At 43.6% G+C, this 12,392-nt stretch overlaps 1 protein-coding gene across 1 annotated transcript in view; it reads right to left on the reverse strand.

Moving 5' to 3' along the window:
- The window catches only part of EVC2 (EvC ciliary complex subunit 2), a 150,303-nt gene that overhangs the window by 69,938 nt on the left and 67,973 nt on the right, over nucleotides 1-12,392 (reverse strand). The window contains exon 10 of the mRNA XM_024119544.2: nucleotides 5,928-6,252. Within this exon, the coding sequence (XP_023975312.1) occupies nucleotides 5,928-6,252 (325 nt within the window). The remainder of the gene's footprint in view (nucleotides 1-5,927; nucleotides 6,253-12,392) is intronic.

The following is a 12,392-nucleotide window of genomic DNA, read 5'->3' on the forward strand; positions in this document are numbered from 1 at the left end:
ATGCACAGTGCATATCAATTCACACAGCAGTAATGCACATACATGCACACACATACAGGTGCACACACATGCATGCACGTGCACAGGCACATACACATACGCTCAGCACACAGACATGCACCACCAACACACATGTGCACGCATACACATGCACAGTGCATATAAATGCACACAGCAACAAACAATGCACATACATGCACAAAGATACAGGCGGACACAGCAATACAAATACAGTGCACGCATGTGCACATGCACACACAAGCATGTGTGTGCACACCCACATGGAACACACACGTGTATACACACAGGCACACACACACACTGAATCCCAAATTTGCCATGAGGAAGCTGCTAAACTCTGGGAAATGCTGTTGTGACCTGTCCTCCCTGTTATCTTAACGTTTTCCAGAACCATCTCAAAGAAACAAATTCACAAGGGTGGAAATTTTCAAATCAAACTGCCTGAAAATAGCCCGCAAAATGGAAACATCAATGGACTGTGCTGTTAGGCTCTCAAGCTTATTTCCATCATCTTTCATCTTTAACTTAGTTGAAGAGAAAAATACCAGCAATCAGGCCCAAGCTGATAACATTTGTGTTCAGAGGGGGGCAAAGAGGAGGTAGGAAGCGGCTCCTGGGATGCCTGCACTTTATGTGGTCCAGAGGGAGGGCAGCAGGGGGGAGACACACGCCTTCACTAAGTTCCTGATGCATCTGCACTCCCATCACCTCAAAAGACTCATGCCGCAGGAGGGCGTTGTTAGTCATTTCCACGTGCAGAGGTGGAATTCTAAGAAGGCCCCAAGATTCCTGGCCCCCGGTGTAAGACGTCAGAGAAATCCCCTCCCTCTGAGTGTGGACATAAACTTTGAATATGATGGGACTGTCACTCCAGTGGTCAGATTATTATGTGGCAAAGCTGAAGGGGTCTTCTCTTCTGGAGAGAAGTAGTTATTCACAGCTGACTTGATGTAAATTACAGAATGCAAGTCACCCACAATGAGGGTGTTGGGTCCCTGGCTCTGGGCATCACAAGAATGCTCTGCTACCAGGGGAGTAGCTGGTGCCCAGGTAGGTCCATTCATCCATCAAAGTGACCTTCTATTTTGACAGTACGGAATTCGACCAGCTCCAAACCTCAGTTTATTTTAATTAATAGGAATGAAACAGGGGTGAAATCCATTTAACTCCTCACAGCCAGGACAAAAAGCAAGCACACAGCACACGTGCGCGCGCGCACACACGCATACACACCGTGCTTGAGCGCGCGCGTGCAAATCCTAAAACGTAATTATCTGTCCTTGCTTAGAATAGTATTTCTGCTGAAGAATAAGGCATGAGGAAATGATGTGTTTGTGTCATAGTGAAATGCTCCTTAAAATAACTTTTGATGGGAGTCCCCCCCACACCATTTCCATGTATACTGCCCTCCTAAGGCGGGTCCAGAGACCCACAGAAATGCGTTCATCCCCTGTTCTAGTTCAACCCTTCTGTGGCACAGATGAGAAGACTAAACCCTAAAGCAGGGGACACCACCCAGGCCTGCCAAGCAGGGGAGGTCATGTGAGGCAGCCTGGGAAGTGCTGTACTAGGGAGCATTGGGGACTGGGGTAAGGTAGAGAGAGCAAGCCCTGCTTACGGGGTCAGCCACTGCGCAGCCCACCAGAGGGGGCTCTGGAGGACTATGCACCTGGTGTGGCCATATCTTCACATTTTTTTAAGAGAAGCTGAAAGTCTGGATTTTCTATCCAAAATTTGATATTTTTAAATATTGGCAACAAATGTGCATTTTTAAAGGTACATTAAAATAATGGTCACTCACCCCCAACTCTCTATTGAACTTTCCACTGAAAGAGACTCCTCAGAGAAATGAGACATGTTTATCCTTTGGCTTAAAATGCCTAAAAAAGCAACTTGCATGGAGAGATTGGGAGGCATGGATCAGCACAGGGCACTTCCATCCTGGCTCGAGAATCGCAGGCCTGTGCCAGGCTGTTCTGACGACTGCTATTCGTGCTGACTCTAGGCCATCAAAAATGTGAAATCGTGTCAGGAAATTATGACTGTACTAAATGACACTCCGTGTACTCAATTTAGCAAGCTGGGCAAATTGTGAAAATGTTTTATAGAAATAAATCGCCTGGAGATGGTGACAGTGTAAGAGTTCTTGCACTTAAGGCATCTTTTCCTTTAAGACACACTCAAAGGAGTTAGGAAGCCTCCGGCAGCTCAGGGCAGGATGCGCTGCTGCCGCCTCTTCTCCAAGTAGCCGCCTCTTCTCCAAGTAGCTGGGAAGCACGCGGATCTGGAAGAGAGTCCCCCTACAAAGTACACACGCTGAACGGCCAGTGGCTGCTTGCAGGAAGCTGGGCAAGTCACTTCCCCTCTGGGCTTCTGTTTCTCCAACTTGAACTGGAAAGATTTCATATCCTGACTGTTTTATGTCATGGGCTTCTTTAAAGATTACACTAAATAATGAAACTGGATAGAACAGGGCTGACACTGCCAAGCATCGGTCTAAGTACTATACAAGTATTGACAGTCCTATATGACAGGCATCATTATTATCCCCAGTTTAAGGATGGGGAAACCGAGACCCAGGGAGCCTGAACAATGCACCTTCTGGAGGAACAAAGTGAGATCTAAAGCTAAGCTGTCTGCCGTCAGAGTCTATATTTGCCACTACCCTTAAGAGTTTCTCCATGCAGAAACACTTTACAGACTGTACGGGATCATATAGATGTTTAAATGTGAACAGATTTCATCGCTATACTGATTACTGGAATTCCTAAACTTTACTCAAAAAAACTTACTCCTCATTTAGCTTTTTTATAAAAAAACAAAACAAAAAACTAATTCTTGGAGGAATAATATGGCCAAAATATTTTCATGTATTTTATTTAAAGATGACTACAATAAATGAATAGATGACAAGGTCATTCTAAGATGGAATGATTTGCACAGACTGGAAGGGAAATAGCTCTGTTAACTTTTGCAGCTTTATGCTATTTTTGGAAATGGATTTGCTCAAATAAGGAGACATGTCTCTGGACAGGGTGGCCTGGGGGATCCATAGTGATGATGCCGCCCACCCTGACCCCTGCACAGAGGGAGCAGGAGGACACTGTGCGTCACCCCTTCTCCATGTCCCCAACAACCAGTGTAAATAATGAGCAAACACTTAAAACTGCGCTGCCGCGGGCAGTCTTTGTAACAAAAGCATTGCAAAGGCAGAAGCCCACCAGGATTACGATGCACTGTTGCGTGAGGGTGGCCGTGAGGCTTGGTGGTCGGGGCGAGCTGCCTGGGTGTGAGTCTTGGTCCACCCACGTGTCCTCAGGCAGGTGACCTTCTCCCATCTGTTTCCTCACCTGTAAACGTGGGAGCTTATCAATTCCCACTTCACTGAGTGGGTGTGAATATTTGAAGAGAAGGTCCAGGTGATGTGCTTTGAAAAATATCTGGCCTTCAGTGAATGCTAAGTGTGAGAGTGTTTAATGACATCTGTGATGGTAAGTGGAGACAACCATGACAGAAAGTTCAATGAACCGCATAAACCTTACTCTGTACAAAAAAAAATATATGTAAAAATAAAGCAAAAGGTTTATGCTGAAATCCGAGGACAGGAGTGGGGTCCCCTTAGCATGGTGGTGTCTCCAGGCTCAGACACACAGCAGGAACTCAACAAACAGGCTGAATGAATGTTTGTCTACTGTTGACTGGTGGAATGCATTTCAATTTTTTTCTGGGTTTTACCTTTTATGCTTTGGAGCTAGAGTTGGCAGACTTTCAGTAAAGGCCAGATAAATATTTTAGGCTTTGCAGGACACATCAGGGTTCTGTCACATATTCTTTTTTTGTTTTTACTTTTTACAATCCTTTAAAAATGTAAAAACCATTCTCAACTCAAGGGCCAGAAAAAACAGGCCGGGCAGGATTGGACTCATGGGTCCCAGTTTGCCAACCTCTGCTTTTGAGGACTTTCCAAGCCTCCCTCATTGAATGTGTATTATTTTTATCAGAAAAAAATGTATAACAAATAGAGGAAATAAGAGAGAGAGAGAGAATGAGACTGTTTGGGGCTGAATCAGTGAACAGTGTGTTTAACACATTCTTTTTAAGTGCTGGACTCAAGGAAACACAGTGCTGACCTGTGCAATCATGGATGGAGATCAGAGAGCGGGGTCAGCCAGGGGAACAGTGGTGGGCTGAACGTTGCCCCCTCTCCAAAAAGATACATCCACATCGTGATCCCAGAACCTATGAACATGACCTTATTCGGAATAAGGGTCTTTGCAGATAATAATACAGGATCATTTAGCTAGGTCCTAAATCAAAAGATGAGTGTCCTTAAAAGAGACAAAAGTGGAGATGACAGGGTCATGGGGCCACGTGAAGACCAAGGTCAAGATTGGAGGGATATGCAGCCACAAGCCGAGGAACGCTTGGAGCCACCAGAAGCTGGCAGAGGCAAGGAAGGATTCTCCCCAAGAGATTTCAGAGGGGGGATGCCTGGCTGACACCTTGATTTTGGACTTCTGGCCTCCAGAACTGTGAGAGAATACATTTCTGTTGTTTTAAGGCATGAAGTCTGTGGTCCTTTCTTACAGCAGCTACAGGAAATCCATACAGGAGCCAAACAGAAAATAAGCCACACCCTAAAATGAGATGTGTGTTGAGGCACGGGGACCCCAGCTGCAGGGGAGTGGCTGGGGGTGAGACAGCGTGAATCGCACCTCTCTGCTTTAGTGCCCAGGCCGTAGTCTGACCACAGGTGACCATCTGAGAGCCAGGCGCTGTCACCCTGAGAGCTCTCTACTCACTCCCAGAGGATTTCTGTGCACGGCTGCTGGTCTGAAGAATGGAAGTTAGGAGCTCAGAAGCTCGTTCCTAAGATGTTAGACCTCCCTAGGATGATACATTTTCAGAACAGGTTATGTGGGCTCAAGTCACCAGAGGGAACCAGCCATCTCTTCCATGGAGGAAGGCAGAAATCAGACTGGATTTGGTGCGCCTGGGAAAAAAACTCTGGCATGATTCCTTTCAAGACAGAAACTGACACTCTCTTAGGAAAATAAGAGCTGATCTCCGATCAACAGAGACAAGCCCTGGGAAGGCCGAGAGGTCAGAACTCCCAGAACCGGGCACTGCGCACGAGAGCCTTCTGCAGTCCACACCCGGGGCTCCTTTCCTGCATTACTTCTTCCAGCTGCTCTGAGAGGGGGGCGCCCTCGGCCTTGACTCACAGACTTACAGAGGCTAGTTAAGGCCTTCCGGAGCTGAGCTGGAGTGTACTAGAATATGAGTCCAGGTTTGTCTGACTCCAGAGCCCGTGCTGGAGAGAACTTAGCGCGGTGCAGTCCAGACGGACACACATGTGCACTGACATCACAACCCCCCTGAGCTGTGCTCTCGTGGACATGCTTTTCTGTGAATGAAGCCATTCTACTCGTCCCATGACATCCCACAGCACTGTGAACGTACCTCTGTGACAACATGGCTGAATGAATTCACATTTGTTATATGCGAGAATCCTTCATTAGACTGTGAACATCTCACATGCAAGAACCATGTCTCACTGTTCTCTGTACCTTCACTGCCTAGACAGTAGTGATCAATAAATGCTTTCTAAATGAATTCTGGATGGATGGATGGAAGTGTAGATGGACAGGTGGACAGAAGGGTGGTAGGCGGATGGATGGATGGGTTGGAGGTTGGATGAATGGATGCATGGATGGGTGGTGAGTGAATAAATGGATGGATGGATGAGTACATGGACAGATAGATGGAAGGGTGGTAGGTGGGGAGAATGGATGGATGGGTGGGTGGATGGATGAATGGGCAGGTAGATGTATGTATGTATGGATGGATGGATAAATGATGAAGGAGGGAGGCAAATGAAAGCCTTCCTTTCAAAGTTGCCTTACCCTCTCACTAACGCGTTTCAGCACCTCTTCTGCTTCCTCCATTGCTGCCATCTCCCTCTGGTACTGGCTTTCTGTCTTCTTTCTTGTTTCTAGGTCACACTCAGCTGTCAAGGCCACCATCTTCCGATCATACTCGTCCTGAATTTCTTTCTCCAGCAACAGAAACTGCTTTTTGAAAACAGCACCCATCCTCCTCTCTACCTGAGGGGAGAGATGGCCACTGCTGGTCAGATTTTTCAGTAGAAGAGCAATGATATCTTTGCTGATTTGGGTTCGACAAGCTTCCAGATCTGAGTCTGCCCGATTCAGGGTTGCAATTTCCAGCCTGGGAAACACAAAGGTCAAGAGAATTCCATCACATAAAATCACAGCAGAAACCAAAGGTCCCTCAGAGCTCTGAGGTTTTAACTTATTTGTAAAGTAAGGTCTTTATTTTTTCCTTTTCCTTCCTTCTCTTCCTTTTCTCCCTCTCTTCTGCTCCATCCAGTTATTGAAGGACAGTGACTAAATTAGTAGAATATTATTTAGTAAATTTGCAGGGTACCATGTTGGAAACTACAAGGAATATCATGAATATAAGACATGGTCTTTGTCAACAAGCAACAAGTCAACAAAAACAAGAAGACCAGGAGAAAAATGGTTAAATATTTGGAGGATTTGAAAAATTAGGTTCATTTTACTTTTTTCCAATTAAAAATTAATTTATAGATATGTCAAGTAAATGTAATATAATACCCTGGATGGAATCCTGGAACAGAAAAAGGACATTAAGTAAAAACTAGGGAAATCTGAATGAGTATGGACTTTAGTTAATAATAATGTATCAGTATTGGGTCATTAATTTTAACAAATGTACCACAGTAATAGAAGATTTTAATAACAGGGAAAACTAGGTACAGGGTATGTAGGAACTCTCTGTACTATCTTCTCAATTGTTCTGTAAATCTAAAACTGCTCTAAAAATGAAGTCTACTCAAGAAATATTTGTGAGATACTTCACAGGGTCACAGGTTCTAAAATTTGATTGTAATGTTGTAATGGTGGTTGTACAACTATATATACTTACACATATATATCAGACTGTACTCTTAATGTGGGTGAATTTTATGGTATGTTGGTTATACCTTTATAAAACTATTACAAGATGCACAAGACAAAACTATGTCCATGATAGAAAAATCTGGAAAATAAACACAGAAAAAGACTTCATTCACTGTAGGTCTATCACCCAATCAGAACCAATGGAGGTATTTTGTTGTATTTGCTTCCAGTTTTTTTTTTGTCTACATATATTTTTCCCATGGATGTATATTGTTTACATAGATGCAAGTATAGTTTTGTCCTGTTTTCAATTAATGTTGTAACAGGCATATTCCAGTTGTATTTAACAACTGTAAAATTTCCTTTATGATGGTTGCAAAATACTTCATGATGTGTTGTACCGTGATTCAATTAACCATTCTTCTAGTGGTGCACATTTGGGTTACTTGCAAAATTCAAAGTCTAAGATAACCTGAAGTGAACATCTTTGTAAAGAGTTTTTGATATTCACAATGATTTTTTTTTTTTTTTTTTTTTTTTTGCGGTATGCGGGCCTCTCACTGCCGTGGCCTCTCCCGCCGCGGAGCACGGGCTCCGGACACGCAGGCCCAGCGGCCACGGCCCACGGGCCCAGCCGCCCCGCGGCACGAGGGATCCTCCCGGACCGGGGCACGAACCCGCATACCCCGCATCGGCAGGCGGACTCCCAACCACTGCGCCACCAGGGAAGCCCACAATGATTTTTTCATTATGATTTCTACAAAGGGAATCACTGGGTCAAATGCTAGCAATATTTTAAGCCTCTTAGGGCATCCTGCCAAACTTCTTTCCAGAAGTTCCCCAGCAATGCAGTAGGATCCTTATTTCACCCTTCTGTGTAAAATGTTTAAATATCTTTAATAATTTGATAGGAGAAAATGGCATCTAACTGTAAAAATATAAGGGTTTTAAGAAAACTTTATTATGGGGCTTCCCTGGTGGCGCAGTGGTTAAGAATCCGCCTGCCAATGCAGGGGACACAGGTTCAAGCCCTGGTCCAGGAAGATCCCACATGCCGTGGAGCAACTAAGCCCATAGGCCACAACTACTTAGCTTGTGCTCTAGAGCACGCGAGCCACAACTACTGAGCCCGTGTGCCACAACCACTGAAGCCCGTGCGCCTCAACTACTGAAGCCCGTGCGCCTAGAGCCCGTGCTCCACAACAAGAGAAGCCAGTGCAATGAGAGCCCGCGCACCGCAACAAAGAGTAGCCCCTGCTCACCACAACTGGAGAAAGCCCGTGCGCAGCAACAAAGACCCAATGCAGCCAAAAATAAATAAATAAAATAAATAAAATTTTAAAAAAATTATGAAAAGAAAAAAAAGAGAAAACTTTATTATGGAAATTTTCAGGTACTTAAAGCAGGTAGAATAATCAGACTCCCAATGTAATCATTACTCAACTTGGAAAACTGTCAATATTTGCCAATCTTGTTTTAGTTACTCCCTTCAAAGTCTGCTTAGCATTTTAAAGCAAACCCCAGATTTTTCATTTTACCTTTAATTTCTTCAGTATGTAAGTTAACTGTCAACCGTATATATATTTATATATATATACACACACACACGTGCATATGTATATCTATATATGTGTATATATGTGTTTATGTATATCAGTTTTGCCTAACCTTGATGTCATTACCATATTCAATATCATTTAACCGTATCATATCTAAAGTGTTAACAATAATTCCAATAATTAATATCAGTCATTATTCAAACTACCTTGTGTCCCAAAATAATTTTTATAGTTGAAAGTTTAATTCAAGAACCAAGCAAAATCCCACAATGTTGACTAAGTCCACTTTATTCTGTATCATTCTGCCCTTCCATTTTCCCTTCCATGATTTGTTGGGGAAACCAGGTCATTCATCCTGCAGAATGTCCCACATTCTGGACTTGGCTGATTGCTTCCAAAGGGTGTCGTTGTTCCTCTACCCCTTGTATTTCCACAAACTACTAGTTAGATCTAAGGTCTTGATTAGAGTCAGATTAAATTTGTTTTTTTTTTAAATGTACCATAAGTAGTACCGTGTGCTTCCTGTAGGATCATACTATGGGTAAATACTAAGATGGATCACAGGTTCAAGTGGTGCCAGCATGATCCCTATATTATGAAATTCCCTATCTACATTTCACCTAATGGTTTTAGTATACATTGTAATTGTTACCTAGATCCATGATATCACTAGGGGTTGAAAAATCACACTTTCTAATTCTATCATTTCTTCTGTATTTTTTTAAGCTGGAATTCTTCACAAAGAACTTTCTCTCCTCAATAATGCAGTTACTCTGATATAAAGCTTATAATTATGATAGATGTGTGATTCTTTGCTAGTTAAAGAGCTGGTGTCACAGCAACCTCCAATGGTGACAAATGAGTTGGGGTCTGTTTGTTCATTGGTTTATTTGCTTGTTTTGGTATGAGAGCAAAAGGTTAATAAAACTTTTTCCAACTTCCTGAGAACCTGAGCTTTGGCTTTTACCTGAAAACCTCAGAAGGGCAAGAACATCAACTGTCATAAAAAATGAAGCCTGATTGGTAAATTACATCTGGATGGGAGGACCTGTAAATGAACCATAAATCCCTAACAGGGAAGCAGACACTGTGCTTTGAACTTCCCCGAGTGAGGTCATTCTTGGACCTGGGCATGTCCCTTGTGGAAACGCTGGAAGCCATGCTGGCGAGTTGTTACAAAAGATGCTGGCAACTCTGGGGTATGAAGCGTTTAAGCCAGGAAGGCTCCCATAGCTGCCTGATGTAGACTGAATCTCCTTGCGCTAGAGCTGTGTGACTTGGGGAGAAAATACCTCCTGGACAGTTATAGGTTGCAGTGTGACCTGAGGCAAGGGCACCCACGGAAGACTGTCTAATGCTGCCCTCAGTGGACACGTACACTGTGTTCCTGCCCTCGAGTTACATAGACGGGGTCAAGTGTGGCCTATGGGAGTCTGAAGAGCGCAAATGCTGAGCTGAATCTAGGAAGACCTCATGCCTCTGCGTAGAATCACTATGAAATTGTATATATTTGGTGGGTTTCAATCGACTGCCGCCATTATTCTTTTTAATGCTCAAATTTTACCATCTTAGATCAAAATGTCTCCCGTGCCCTTTAGACCAAATTAATCTAGTTTTAAACAACAGCTTGTTCATTTCATTCTTTCATTTCCTCAACGGGTACTTACTGAACATGGCATGTGCGGAGAGTGTTTGCAGGTGACAAAGCAAGGAAAAAGCAAAGAGATGCCTCCAGGTGGTGTGTGCATGATTAACTATCCAAGGAACCAAACAAACCATGTTCCACAGTCTCAGAAAAGAATTACTTCTCTACTGAGACAGACAAAATAGATTTCACACCTTTAGTGAAGCTTTTTGTGGTAGACAAAATAATGCCCCCCGCAAAGATGTTCATGTCCTAATCCCCAGAGGCTGTGAATCTGTTAGGTGACATGGTAAAGGAGAACTAAGGTTGCAGATGGAACTAAGGCTGCTAATCAGCCCACCTTACACCAGAGATTGATAACAAGGTCTTTAAAAGTGGAAGAGGGGGCTTCCCTGGTGGCGCAGCGGTTGAGAATCCGCCTGCCGATGCAGGGGACACGGGTTCCTGCCCCGGTCCGGGAGGATCCCACATGCCGCGGAGCGGCTGGGCCCGTGAGCCGTGGCCGCTGAGCCTGCGCGTCCGGAGCCTGTGCTCCGCAGCGGGAGAGGCCACAACAGTGAGAGGCCCGCGTACCGCAAAGTAAATAAATAAATAAATAAATAAATAAATAAATAAAAGTGGAAGAGGGAGGTAGAAGAGGAATGGGAATCAGAGGGAGATTCGATGAAGGAAGCGTGGGTAGGGGGGTAGGAGTGACAGGATCATCAGCTCTGAAGATGGAGGAAGGGGTCACGAGCCTCGGAATGGAGGCAGCTTCAAGAGGCTGGAAAAGGCAACGAAATGGATTCTCCCCTACAGTTGACATCCTGATTTTTCCTAGCGAGGCCCATATTGGACTTTGATGTCCAGAACTGTAAGATGATACATTTGTGTTGTTTTAAGCCACCAAGTTTTGGGTCACTTGTTACAGCTGGATATGAAACTCATACACCTTATCTGACTCACTCCATCCATCATGCATTCATTCATTCATTTATTAACTTGTATAAGAGAATGGGTGGCTGTCTATTGGGTAAAATGCAAGTGCTTTACCGGGTACATGGGGATTGAAATGAACAGGAGGACATTTCCGTAAGTTCTTTGCTGTTAAATCACTTCCTAGCTTAAGCGAGCTGGGTAAAGGACTCGGCTTCCCCACCGCACAATGCGGACCATCCTCCTAGGTAGTTGTTCAGGGCTAAAAGAGATAAGATATAGAAAATACATGGTGCGGAGTCTGGCATTTTGTTGTTTCTAAATGCAGTAGTTTCCTTATTCTTTTCTATTCTCTCTCCCAGGAAATTGGTGGCAGAAGAGAGTCGGTCCTCACAGCTCACCCTTCTCGATCCCCTGGAAACACAAGCTCACAGGCGCTTTCTGTTTTAATAGTATTAATGTTAATCACCATGGATAAACTCTCAGAAGTAACAATAAAACTGTCAGGGTGTTCCAAAGCCACAAAAGAAAGAAAAATGTCCCTTTAAACCAATTAAAATAGCATGCAATTAATGAAGGTATCATCCGTTAATTTCCCAACCAGCCACAGAAGAACGAAATGCATATTAAGAATGCATAGTTTGCATACAGGATTGGATGCACTGGTAAAATTCTCATCACCCCCTATGGTACTTTTAATTATTTAGACAACAATGAAATACACACATTTTCCCACTCCCCGCCCCCCCTCCAAAAGTCCCTAATGCCTCCATGAAACAAAGACATTTTGAGTTGCACAGGCTGGACTGGGATTCTTCAACTTCTTCACTACTTCAACAAGTTGGCAAAGTTAGCAAGATTCAAACGCTTCTTTCCTAGAGAACATTTAATTTTTTCAGGTCACAAAAGTGTCAGCTTTTGTCACTGTACTTTAGAGAGGAATGTACTTACTCCGGCCAGTTTTGCTGCATATACATCCTGTACAAGCAATAGCCCTCTTATAAATGAGTGATTTCACATGGGAGTTAGAACAATGACCAGCACAGAGGGAGCACTTCATAAATATAAGCCATTAAAATGTACTAGTGGCTTTCCCATAATAACATATTTGCAAAAGAAACGGCACAGCTTAACTTATCCAAGAACTGATTAATACTTTACTTAGCGACTGACGATACAAAAGAAACAAAGATATAAGTGTCTTTTTCCTTATTTATTTTGTATAAAAATGAATCAAGTTCTCACCAAATGGCAAGCAAGGTGTCAGAAAGAAACTACAGTAGGATTTGATACAGAAGGCAGTAG

The sequence above is a fragment of the Physeter macrocephalus genome, chromosome 7 (assembly GCF_002837175.3).
Source record: "Physeter macrocephalus isolate SW-GA chromosome 7, ASM283717v5, whole genome shotgun sequence".
In the NCBI taxonomy this organism is placed as follows: domain Eukaryota; kingdom Metazoa; phylum Chordata; class Mammalia; order Artiodactyla; family Physeteridae; genus Physeter; species Physeter macrocephalus.